At 34.7% G+C, this 13,977-nt stretch overlaps 1 protein-coding gene across 1 annotated transcript in view; it reads left to right on the top strand.

Moving 5' to 3' along the window:
• The first annotated feature begins 4,006 nt into the window (after positions 1 to 4,006).
• The window catches only part of LOC150110425 (protein RCC2 homolog), a 198,403-nt gene continuing 188,432 nt past the window's right edge, over positions 4,007 to 13,977 (top strand). Inside the window, exon 1 of the mRNA XM_090393729.1 lies at positions 4,007 to 4,450. Within this exon, the coding sequence (XP_090249855.1) occupies positions 4,181 to 4,450 (270 nt within the window). The 5' untranslated portion in view covers positions 4,007 to 4,180. The remainder of the gene's footprint in view (positions 4,451 to 13,977) is intronic.

Raw genomic sequence — 13,977 nt, 5'->3', positions numbered from 1 at the left:
CAGACGGGATTAAAAATGTAAGACCTGAGGCTATCACAATTTGTGAAGGTCAACGATGTACGGGGTTTCCCGACTTGACTCAGCAACTGCCGAGTGGCTGAGAAGACCGACCCCCTTCAAGAAAATCCAGGCGATTGAATCTGAGGGAATTCCAAGGTTGGGAGAGCAGAATAAAAGGGAGAAGAATCGAAGGAAAAGGGGCTTTTTCGGAAGCTAGGCTTGCTGTTCTGGTTTTCTGTTCCTGCTCTCGCTGCAAGGAGTTTCCAGTATGTCCTGCCATTCCAAGGACAGGGACCCATATCCCACCAGCCAATGATAGAAGTTTCATAATAACAGTGGCAGAATACTCCAGAGTTCCCACCACTAAGTTTCTTGCTGATCACTGTGTGTGAAGTATCATCAATGTCGTAAAACGTGCCCGTGTGTGAAATTTGCCGGAAAGTAGAAGGTGTCAATGATCTCTAGGATCTCATGTAATGAACTGGATGACAAAGTAACAAGTAAGACTTTTATATAGAACTTTCCTAGGTGTGAAATTAATGGCAAATATTGCTGAATTTTTTTTGTTAGCATAAAGAACAGTAGTAAAGACGGAAAGCCAAATTGTTGAAAATAATTGTGACGTAGTTTTGCAGAGTTATGAGGAATTAGATAATGTTTTATATTGAAGAAGGAATAGTATGTGAAAGTTTTAGTTAAGCCTAATAAGATATATAGTCTGAGTTAAAGTAATGTAAAGTGTGTACAAGTCTGCTCCTGTGCCTGAATTATATGCGAGCGCATTTAATTGCATTAGTCATTAAGCTTAAGAGAGAATTGTTTAATTAATCTAGTGGAGAACCAGACATGTGATTTTATATTATTTGCATGTCAATTTTATTTAGTGAATTTGAGCTGAATTAAAATTAATTCAGTGTGTAGTGTTACCCTTTTTATGTATCTTGATTTAGCATGAATACATTGTTTTGTTTGTAAAATAACTTGCCTGATTCCACCTGACCAATGCACCTCTCATAAAAAGACCTTAAAAGTAAAAGTAGACAAGACTCAAAAATAGTAGATTTAAACGTTGCTTGTCTTAGAGATAAATATTAGAGATATTTCCGTGTTGTGCTGAGCGCTTTTTTTTTTTTGCATGTATTGGAAGATATACAATTCCTCTACCCGATCTCTGATGGTGCAGTCATAAATACAAATAAATTTTCAGAGATCATTGTGAGAAAAAGCCAACTACTTAGACAAAGGAATTGGCTTCAGCCAGAGGCAATTCCTAATATTCTAAAATATACATGTGAAATAGCATAGTCATGACCTTGAGAAGGGGGGGGGGGGAATTAAACTAGTAGACAAAAAGGATTAAAAGGTAATAGTCTATTTCAAGCAACAACGAGATTACACTCGGAGTTATGACTGTTAAATTAAATTAAGCTGAGTTAAATAAAGAAACTAAATAAGTAAATAAGCAAAGAAAAGAAATATTGAATATTGAAGTATAAACATTTTAAAGTACTCTAAAAATAAAGAAAATAATATATATTTACACCTGCATTGGCCACCTGAGTCTTGTCACCATACAGCAAGTAATAATTCATCCACAATTATTTTTCCTTTTATTAATGGTCACACAGTAAAAAAACTCCTTGGATTGCAGTGCTAGTCTCCTCTCATATTTTAATTTTTCTTACTATACTAGTCACCTTCCCAGCCTGATCCTTATATTTGCCATGCAACTGTGTCATGCACCTCTCTATATGTCTTCCATAACCACTTTTTTCTCTGCAATTCCTGTTTAATTCTCTTTGAGTCAAACGGCTTTATCTTCTTCACCTGTCATTCCTACCAACAATATTTTCTTAAGTGTCTGACATGAACTATTGATCTTTCTTCATTCAAATTTTTTCATCCATTGTACTGTTGAAAGCCAGTTTATAAGTCAATGATGGTTGTCTGATTTGTATTTCCACATAAATTCTTTCTAAATGCCTATTCATCCTTCAAGTTAACACTACATGGTCACTCTTGCCAACTGGGGCAGGTATAACATTTCAGTTACAACCCGATCCTTTCATGGTATAACCAACTGCTATAGTTGAAGTTCATCATAATGATCACTAGCTTTGCACTTAGTAAGTTAATTTGCCTAAACATTTCTGTTATTATACACATGTATTCACAAGAAGATAGTAATTTTATTAAATTACTTAATTCTATATGCAGCTTAATAAAATTATTATATTCTTGTGAATATAATAATTTTATATTCACAAGAATATAAAATTATTATCCCGTGGTATCTCCATGGAGTTAGTAGACTCATCGTGGGAGACCCAACTATCAAAACAATATCATACCTCTTGAATTCATTTACAGACATTCATTGAACTCACAACTGAGTCAGGCAATGCATTCCACTCATTCACCACCCTCCAGGCAAAAAATCTAGTTCTCACACCCTTGTTAACCACACTTTTCTTTAATTTCCAGGGATGACCTCTTGTTCTTCCATCACTATCACAAAGCTGAAATATTTCCCCTGCATCAATCTTATAAAAACTTTTAGTAATTTAAATGTTTCTATCATATAATATAATAATAATAATAACAAATATAATACTATAATAATAATAATAATAATAATCACATATAATAATTGTAATAATGACACAAATTCCATTAAAAATTTGTCTAACATTTCTTCTCATCACTATCTATATTTCCTGGTCTATAGCAACATCCCATAAATCTTGTTATAAACTTTTATCTCACACCATATACTCTCAAACCCATTCTGGTCATTTCCACTCTGATTCCTGAATCTGGGCAGGGTGGCACAATTTATCTAATGACAAAATATGCCATATCCTTCAAGTTCTATCCCTGTTAGAACATTCTCTTCAGTTAACGAAGTTTCAATCTGTTACATAATGCTATGCAGTCTTTTTTTGCTTATGTTAAATATTAAATAACATATTAATTAAATAAAACTTTTTACTTTATCAAATGCTTTTCAAAACCAATAAGTGGGTGGTCACATTAAAATATACATATATATAACACGTGGTGCATTTCAAATTATTATTATTATTACCCAAGACCTCATGGAGTCAAAGACTCATCTGGGATCACATGGGATGCCAACACATGGGTTAAAAAAACAAACTAGCTTCTGCATTCTTTCCCATCCCTCTATATACACACACGGCAAGTAGTTATGTATTATATTATCAGCAGCCACTAAATGAGACTATAACTCCAGAAAGTATTCATATAATAATAATAATTATAATAAAATAATTAGTTATTAAAATGATGTAAAATTATTAAATTACATTGGTTAAAATTTGCTGCCCTCTCAGTGCAAGGAATTTTTCACTCCCTGTCATGTTTTGTAAATGACATTTCAAATGCCCCATTCAACATATTTTACAATGTATTTCTTCCATCGGAAATCAAAATCTAACCATATTTTTCTTTCAACTAAATAATTATATATTATATGCTAAAATGCATATAATTTTCTGCCTCTGTTGTTTATAAATCACATATGAGGCAAACTATCATTCTTCCTATGGACACTTTATTTCCTATACGGTTATCTACACATCATTTCATGCAAACTTCACAGGTATATATATATAATTTCTATATTCTGAACCACACACCATTACAATTTCTCATCCACGTTTCTTTTATTAAGTCTTAATTAAACAAAACAGCAAGAATGTGAAATTTGTCTTGCAATTGCCACGTTAATTAATTTTTTAAGTAAACGAAAACTTTTATCGTTTGGCATATATATATATGTTCTTATCAACTTTTTTTATCTTTACGAATTGCGAACGGGCATAACACACTTTCAAATTTTTATATAATTTGACAGTCATTTAATACGGAGATTACACAAATACTTATTAAATACACATTCACATTTCTTATAAAAGTCACTTTAAAAACTGAAACTCTTATTCCCTTACCTCACATCATAACAAAATGTGTCTAATCTCGTTTGAACAAAATCTCGCGAGAGTTTGATAGACTTGGCGGTATTTACATCATTCTTGATGGTTGAGTTGGACATAGACGTAATGTGCATCTTATGTTATTATTGAGTCACAGTTTATTTTGTTGATTGGCTGCCAACTGTCGTTCTGTTGCCGACAATACTCACGGATCGGTCAGAATGCCACCGAGAAAGCGAAAAGCTGAAGATGAAGGAGATCAAGATGATGCTAAGAAAGCGTCGGAGGTGGAAGATGAGAGTAATGTAGCAGGTACAAATGCGTCCGATGCCGGAAGCGGGAACCTAGACGACGCAGTCGGTCAACAAAAATCGGACAATGGCGGTAAGGCAGAACAACCTGGGCCCAGCGACGACACCCCGGACAACTATACTGAGGAGGAGACAACAGCCGTCGATGGAAGCGGAGACAAAGGGGAGAAGAAAAAATTCGTAAGCATCCACGTGCTATTGTTTACCACATGCTGTAGTTATATATGATAGGCGAAATGTCAACTGTAATCGAAATGAAATCGATATTTACTTAAAACAGATGCATAATCAGATACGGCAATAGTAACACTATCAACAACGACAATCGACATGGAGGAACGGGCGCGGGTACGGAGCGATCGATATTTGTGAGTGCAGAGCTTACATTTACACAAGCTTTACAGTGTTTTACTTGTAGTGTCGACCGAATGGTTACTTGCACTCATTGGCATAGATCTGTAAATATCCATGGTTTTTTATGAATTGTTCCTTGCAAAAGCAGTCGTAGCGTGTCCAATTAAAATAAAGTCTCCTATGCACCTAGCTAAGCGCTAATAAAACTTATTGGAAACTGTACTTTAGGATAATTTTTAAATTAAAAAAAAGTACACAACCATAATTAAGAAAAAAAAAACTATGCCAAAATTGGGTGTTTTTTAAATAAGAGTCATCATAGTAATTAACATCAAGTTTTAACCAACTTTTAACAAAGTTTTTTCCAAGTTTTGAAAGGTTAACTTTTAAAACTATTTAGCAGTTGGTTATATGAGTAAAATTTTTTTAATATTCAGTTACAGTTGACTTAAAAGTTTATTAACTTTATTTAGCTCCCTTTAATAAATGCCTTAAGAAGTGAGCAAAACATATTTAACAACTAGTTTTAAAGACTATTTTGAAATACTTTTTAAAAATGAAGTATATAAAGAAGCATATGCTGCTTTTCATCACCCATGTGAGTTTACTACTTTGCTTATTGAAGTGCTGATGTAGCTTAAAAAGATGCACATGCTTTTTCACTATAGATTTCCAACCTTTGTCTAGGTAGGGTTATCATAAAAAAAGTCGTCTGTAGCAATATCAGACTGACAAAATATTCTGTTCAGTTTTATTTAATAAGAGAAGTGTATCAAATATTACAATGCTGTTCTAATGTGGTAATAGTTTCTTATACTCTGAAGATTGTGTATGATGTCTTAATAGTGATGTATTGTGTGCAAAGTCTGGAGGTATTTATATTCTAAAATGTGATGTTATATGTAAAGTATTCACCAGGTAATTGATGACACTGTTTGTTGCCTGTTAGACGACCGTGGACTTGGTTTTCAACAAAACTGGAATGCAAATAACCACGATATCAGTACCACTTCAAATTAAATTTTAGATTAAAGAATTGTGGTAGGTGGAATTTTGTTGTATAGATGAAGCATAGCCAGTTTAGGGAGAGGTTAAAGAATTAGCTAGTTGTTTGGCTAGTTTAAAGTTGGGGGGGGGGGGTAGTAGAACCCACTATGGGATGGAGAGAGCTGTTGATTTTATGAATTTTGGGTAATCAATATAACCAAAGGATGTCAGAACTAAAAGGTTTGAGCTTTTTAGTTAATTTAGCTGGCTGTAAAGTAACAATTTAAAGAAGTCCTTTTAAATACTTTGTTCTGCTGGTATTGAGCACCACAGTGGCATTAGTCTTACCACCCATTATAATTATTAGATTTTTGTCTTTGTGTAACTTATAATGTGCAGAGAGTTGGTTGCTAGAGAAAGTTCTTTTATATTGCAAAGCCCATGTAGGATGTCTGCTTCATTATTTACCAATATCTCCCTTTCTGACACCTTACCTTCACTTAAAAATGTTTTTTTCACCTTACGTTACTGATTTCTTCAGTTTTGCTATTTGTGCTGGTTACTTATTATGGGACACCTCCAAGGAGCCTTTGGACTCATTGTGGGAGGGCACACTATTCCGCTACATGAAAACTTGTCATCTATTCTATGTAATCCTCCCACTATACGCTACGACACTACTAACATCGATACTCAACACCATCTATCACCAACAGTACTTTGTGTTCTGTAAAACTGTGTGTGTCCCATTGGCGATTTTCCTATATGTGGGATGAAAAACTTTAGTTTCTTGGAGAAAAAGTCTTGCTACTTTAGACACCATTTATAAACAAATAGAGGTTACAGCAGTGAGTACCCCCACTTCTTCCCCCTCTAGCCAATTTGTATGTGGAACATTTCAAAAAATGCTTTTGATGCCTCAATTTTCTGACTGTCTATAATAGACTCATTCTTCCTCCATCACAGCAGCCAGCTCCGAGAATCCAGTTCACTATAGAAAAAGACGGTACTCTGTCTTTTTTCTAGGTACTTTTTTTTTCCCAGTTTACAGAACACCTCCCCACATAGCTTAATACATTCACAAATATTCGCATCCTCCTCCTCCCAACAATATGGTGCCATAAAAAAAAAAATTAGCACTGTCATTAACTACTTCAACTAGACTTTTTTCACAGCTGAACTTTCCTTTATTTGTCACACCTTCCTATACAGTGACAAAATTAAGGGTATTTGTTCCTTCTGTATCTCATATCCCTTACACCATACAGATACAATCATGTGGTATAATTCCTTTTCATCTGGGACACCTCAGAAAAAACATCTATAGCTGCTAGAGTAGGGAGTAATGATGTTGGTGGGTTGGCCACAAAGAAAGGAGTATTAGAAATAAGGAAGTTGAGATTGTTGCATTGATTGAGTCAGTACACCCAGAGATAATTGGTGTAAGTGAAACTTGGTTGTCTGAGGATGATGTACTGTTGGGAATAGAAATGTAAGGATATACTGTTTTCTGGAAGGACAGGAAGGTGAAAAGAGGAGGGAGAGTATTGTTAATGATAGCAGAGGAATTGTGTCCTTTTAGTGTGGAAGTTGAAAATGGTAGTACATGTGAAGAATTTGAATCTGTTTGGTGTGAAGTTAAAATTAACATATGGTATATCTAATAGGATGTTGCTATAGGCCAGGGAATGTAAAGCATACTGATTATTAAGTGATTAGGAAAATTGATTGAACATGTAAAAAGCTGATCCTAATGGGAGATTTTAATTACAGGAATGCGGATTGTAAAGAGCGCTTCCATAGCTCAGTCAGTATAGACAAAGCCCTTTGGTGCAAGACTTGGGTTTGATTCCTGTCCATGAACATGAGGAACCATTATCTGGTCTCTTTCGACTAAAGTTGAGTTAACCGGTCTCATATAGAGGTGGAGGGTTTTTTCTCCCTCTTTTCAAGTTTTTCATCCCTCAAAGCATGTGACGGTAGCCATGTGAATACACATAGCTACAGTCATAAATGCTTATGGCAAGGAAGGCAGTGGGAAACTACCTTGCATCATATCTTCCTAGTAATCATTTGCAACTCTCTCAAAGATAGGAAGCCACAGGATTAGGATTTAGATTGGAAAGAGGAGATAGTATAGAGCAAGGAAAATGAATTTGTCGAATTTCTGGGGGATAACTATCTTAAGTAGCATGTGATGGAAGCAAAGTTTTAGTGTTGTATTTGGCAATACTGTCACAAGATGTGGTTATTAATGAAGTATTAACACTGCTGCCAGTTGGTGAGAGTGAACGTGAGGTATTTGTTTGAGAAGTGGTGAAACAAGAAAAGGTTACTTTCAAAAAGAAAAAAAAGATATATGTGGAATTATAAGAAGGGTGATTATGGAATGCTCTGTAACTCAATAAGCTGTGCATAGGAATTCATAAGACAGTGCTTGACACAAGCAATGTATAACTACATACTAAATTAAGCAAATAATGAGTATGAATGAAATCAAGTGAGCAGTGTGGGAAAAGATGTTATGTAGGAGGTACAGGACATTCTGTGGAGATCGAATACATGAGGTGTATAAAATGCAGGCTAGAAGGTGCAATTGTGGTAAAGAAAGAAAAGATGAATATGGGAGGAGAATGGCTGGTTAGGTCATGCTATTCAAGAAATTCTTCTGCTATATGGCAAGCAAGAGGAAGAATAATTATGGCAGACTGACATTGTAGAATAGTTATGATAGTAGAATGACCATTGTAAAGGCTATAGTACACATATTTAACAAGCTCGTCATAATTGTATATCATACTGTAAATGATGCTGTGCAACATGTAGAAATAAGCAGGTATAATAAGAATCGCAGATGTTGATTGGGTTAGATGTTAATAAAACTGTGGTAATTAGGTTGATCGATGTGGGATTCTTTATTCATTGTGTAGAATTTATGGGGACAAAAACACTCGTGTTGGAGTAATTACTTCACTTACATTTAAGCAAATAATACTCAGTGTTTCAACCTCTGTATTGGTGTCATCACCAGGAAAACATACATATGCACAGGACGCAAGCTACATAGCACTACACAAAAGTAAGCTAAATCTAAATGCTTTGCTGATCATTTACCCTAGTCTGACTTCTGGTGGAAAAAAAAATATATATAAAATAAATAAAAAAAAAATTACTTATGTAATTAATTAATTAACGTAAATAAAATAATGATATTTTATATGCATACTAAATATATTAACATACTGATGATTTAAAAAATTACAATGGAACTGCATCAAACACATCTCTAATTTCCTATTATCTTAAGATTTTTTGCATTAGGGTTCTGCCATCATGTTCTGGATGTTATAGGTTGTAGATGGATCCTACAGATTCTTGGAATTACTAATCTGTCATTGTTGAGATTAGGAATGATGATTTAGCATCTCACAAGATTTCCTAAATTTTCTTTCAAACCAACTTTAGCTGTGGTGCAACTCCCAGTAATAAAATACCAAAGGCCCTGACTCACCAAGCGACTTGGGGCCCTTTCCAATTGATTCTGTGACATGTTAAGTGCATAGGTCTGTTTTACCATAATGAAGGAATTCAATGTGGCATTTGTGTTCATCTTTTTTTGTCGGAATGGTGCATCCTGTTTCTCCTATATATACGATAGGTTATAGGTGCACTGAATTTTTGTAAACCTATAGGTGGGCAAGGTAGGAAAGGGGAACTTTGAATGAGCTGAGTATACTTTCTAATTTTGCAGGAGGTTTGAAAGTTCCCTTAATGTTGTATTTATGTGTTCTATTTTTTTCTGATATTACCCTAATGTATAGTTATGGCATCATTATCTTTTTTTGCGTTTTCATTGTATTATTGTGGAGGATCTTGTGAACTTTTTTTTTTTTTTTTTTTTTTTGTCATAGCCATTTTTTATGAACATCTGGCTAATAATTGCAAATTCCTTCTTCATTGGAACAAATTGTTAGGACTCTATGTTTGAGGGTGCTGATGGCCCCTAGTATTTGTGTTGGATGATGGTATGAATTTTTGTGTATATATTACCTTTGTGTGTGTAAGTTTTTATATATATAAAAATATTTTATATATGTTAATTAAATAAGTGATTATTTATGTATTATTATTATTATGATTCAGGCCTCCATGGAGTTGGAAGACTTGTGGTGGAGGCCCACCCTAGAAAACACAAAGTCTATCATACCACTCCTTAAATCCATTGACTATTCATGCCCTGACGACTCTATCAGACAGTGCATTCCATGGTTCTTTGCATGGAGGGTGGCCCCCCCCCCCCCCTTGTCCTCGCTCCTTCTCCCCTGTTCTACTCAATGAAAGAACTCCCCAGTGTCAATCCTGTAACTACTCTCAACAGTTCAAAAGTCTCAATCTTATCACTTATTCTTCTTCTATCTACCAAATTCAGAAGTCCACATTCTCTCAGCCTATCCTCAAAACTAACATTGTACAATCCTGATATCATCTTTGTTATATATCTCTGGACTCTTTCCACAGTTAATTTATCCCCTTCAAATCCTGTGGATCAAATTTGAGCACAAATTATTATTATTTTTTTATTTATTAATTTATATATATATATATATAATCTACTGTATAATATAAAAGGATAAGCTTTTTTTGTAACGTTTTTGTGTCAAGTTATTTGAAACGCTTTGGGGATAACCCCCCCCCCGTGTTCCGGCGGTTCTCCTTGAATTCTGATGACTCGACACTCAGGGTAGCCCCCGAGTTTCAAAATGTGACATAAAAAGGCTTATCATTTTATATATATAGGGTCACTGTCCATGGGATTTTTAACATTCATCTGTATAACCACATCTCAAAGGCTTCAAGTTTTTTTATTGATGTTGTCTTCAAGGTCCAAGTTTCTGCACTGTACAGCAGTATAGACCATACATAGCATTCAACCATGCGTGCTCTTAAGTTTAAGTTGCAGTTACACAGTGTTGATTTCATCAGGAGAAAATTTTTTCTTGCCATTTCAATTCTAACTTTTATTTCCATTTCTGGATTGCAATCTTCATTTAACCAGCATCCGAGATATTTAAACTTTGTTACGCTTTCTATTCGTTTCCCATTTAAAGAAAGTGATGAATTAAGAATTGGTTTCTTGCTTATGACCATGAATTTAGTTTTGGTGATATTTATTTTTAATCCCATTTTTTCACTCTCTTCATTCACTAGTTCCAGAAGATTTTGAAGATCCTGAATATTGTCAGCCAGGAGAGCTGTATCATCAGCATGTTGGATGTTACTGATGATTTCACCATTTACATTAATCCCTTCCTCTCTTCCTTTTAAGATTATTTGAAATATGGCTTTGAGTATATGTTAAAAAGAAGAGGTGACAGCACACATCATTGCCTTACTCCTCGTTTGATGTTAATGGGGTCTGTAATAATGTAATCAACTTGAACAGACGCCTTTTGATTCCAATATAAATTTTGAATGAACCTGATATCTTTACCATCTAATCCAATTTTCTTTAATAGTGCAATCATTTTAGTATGTTGGACTTTATGAAGCAAATGAATACTTCCTTGTTTTGATCAATACATTTTTGGAATAAGATTTGAGAGCAGAAAAGAGCCTCTCTTGTTCCCAAACCGTTTCTAAAGCCAAACTGGGTATCACTGATGGTATCTTCACATTTTCTGTATATTCTGAATTATTTTCAGGAACATTTTAAGAACATGACTCATTAGGCTGATCATTCTATAGACATTACAAGTTATCGCATTTGCTTTTTTTTTAGGTAGCATGATGAAGGTTAAACGACTGTAACCAATCTTGTGGGAATATGCCTGTATCGTAGACCTTATTAAATAGCTTTACTAATATAGCAATGTTGTCACCTTCTAATAACTTTACGATTTCTGCTGGTATTCTGTCAGGGCCTAAGGCTTTACCATTTTTAGCTGAGTTCAACGCACATTCTACCTCTGATCTTAGAATGCATGGACCGTCCATAAGTATTTTCTGGGTTCTGTCTGTTATCAGAAAAGAGTTCTTCTGCATGTTTCACCCATTCTTGTATTTTGTCATCTTTTTCTGATATTATTTCTCCCTTTTTGTTTCGAAGGACACATAGTTGTTTTTTCCTAAATATACCTGAGGTCTCTTTCAGCTTTTTGTGTAGATTAAAACTGTCATGCTTTTCTTGTAGAATTTCAATTTCTCTACATTTTTCATTCATCCAGATTTCTTTTGCTTCTTTGATCTTGCCTTTAATAATTTTTTGAACCTCTTTATATTTTGTTGGACTGTGATTTTTATATGATCTGCATTGATCCATGAGAGAAAGAATTTTGTCAGTATCCAATCTTTCTTTTTTACTGCTCTATCAGGACACAAGGTATTGGTACATTTCTCTATGAAGACAGATTTTAATTTGTCCCATGATTCATCAACCCTCATGACATCATCATTCTTGATAAGTGCTATCTCTTGATTCAGATCTTGACTCAATTTGTTTTTTATCTCTGGGTTTTTTAACTTTCCTAAATTAAACCCTTTTTGTTGATGTTTTTGAAGTATAGCTTTTAGTCTAATTTTTAACACTGTCACCAGTAGATTATGATCAGAAGCAGTATCTGCACCAGGATAGTTTTTTTGTGCTCTTTATGGAACTTCGAAATTGTTGATTTATTAGCAAGTAATCAATTTGGTTTCTGACTATTTTTGTATTATTATCTTGTGGTGATCGCCAAGTATATAGCCTTCGGGATGGTAGCTTAAACCATGTGTTTGTGACTATTAGCTCCTCTTCTTGGCAGAATTTAATAAGATGGTCTCCTCTCTCATTTCTTGTTCCCAGTCCATGTTCGCCAACTATATCTCTACTTCTACCTTTCCCAACTTTAGCATTGAAATCACCCATGACTATGTTAATATCATGTTTTTTTTGTGTTTTTCATTAGTTCTTTTAATTGGTCATAAAATTCTTCGATCTCGGTATCACTCTTGTCAGCAGTAGGTGCATAGACCTGTATAAGATTCATATCTAGTGGTTGACCTTTTAGTTTTAATAACATCATCCTATCTGAGTAGGGGATGAAGCTCAACAGTGACTGATTGGCATCTTTGTTTAATATTATTCCAACTCCATTTTGATGGGTGTTTTCACTACTTCCAGAGTACATTGTCATGTCATTAACTTTTTTGCCTGATCCTGGCCACCACTTCACTCATTCCTAAAATCTCAGTTTCAAGTCTTTTCATTTCCTGAATAGCATTTCTTAGCTTATCTGCTTTGTACAGGGTTCTGACATGCCTAGTTTTAGTGAACGCACCATTTTGAGCCCGGAGATTCTTCGCACCCCTGTCCCATTGAAGGGATACCGGGAACTCAGGACCATTTGTGTAGATTTGCTTGCCATGTGGTTAGTCTGGAGAGAATAGAGCAGTAGTTTCTCCATTTGCTTTCTGCTCCACAGTATTACAGAAGTACACAATAAACTGTATTGCCATCTGCAATTTTCTAATCACAAGCTTTACCGTCATCATGAGACTTCAACCTTGTGTCAGTACTGACAAAGCTGCTTCCCTTTGTCAGAGGATTGAATGCTTTAATTTTCTATTATTATTATCTATTATTAGTATAGTCTATTATTATTTTTGTAACCTCATGGAGTCAACATACTCATCGTGGAAGGCCCGCTCAACCAGCAACATATCTATCTTAATGAGCTTTGAATTTATTTACACTACTTGCATTCACAATGCACTCAAGCAATGCATTACTCACTACAACTCCCCACGTAAAAATTATCTACTCCTCACACCCTTCTTCACCACATCTTTATACAGCTTCCAGGGATAGCCTCTCATGCTTCCCATCTTAACATCTAGTCTTTTAATAATTTCTTCTGTATTAATCTGATAGATTATAACTAACTAGAAGGTCTCTATCATATCTCCTCTTTTCCTCCTATCTACCAATCTCTGTAATCCACATTCTCTCAAACGTTCTTCATAGCCAACACTCCACAGTCCTGTATCTCTTTGGTTATTCGTCTTTATCACTGTTCATCATATTGTATATGAAGAACAGTATTTCAAAAAGAATAAGGATAACCAGACTGGGTATCTTCAGTTATTTGCTGATGCTGCAAAGATGCAGAGAATTATAAGGAGCACTGCCGATGTGTATTCTCATAAGGAAGATTTGAATAAATATTTAGCTTGAAGCGGGGTTGTAGCAGGAAATGGATGAGATTTCAGATCTGAGGGATAGTAGTTTGCAATAGATTGAAGATTAGATGGCACATTTCAAGTATTGCAAAGGTTGGTGTGTGTGTGTGTGTGTGTGTGTGTGTGTGTGTGTGTGTGTGTGTGTGTGT

This window comes from Typopeltis vanoorti, chromosome 1, assembly GCF_054136105.1.
Source record: "Typopeltis vanoorti isolate ZY-2024b chromosome 1, IOZ_Tvanoo_1.0, whole genome shotgun sequence".
Classification (NCBI taxonomy): Eukaryota; Metazoa; Arthropoda; class Arachnida; order Uropygi; family Thelyphonidae; genus Typopeltis; species Typopeltis vanoorti.
The sequence above is the reverse complement of the archived record's forward strand: the minus strand, read 5'-3'. Positions and strand labels throughout refer to the sequence as shown.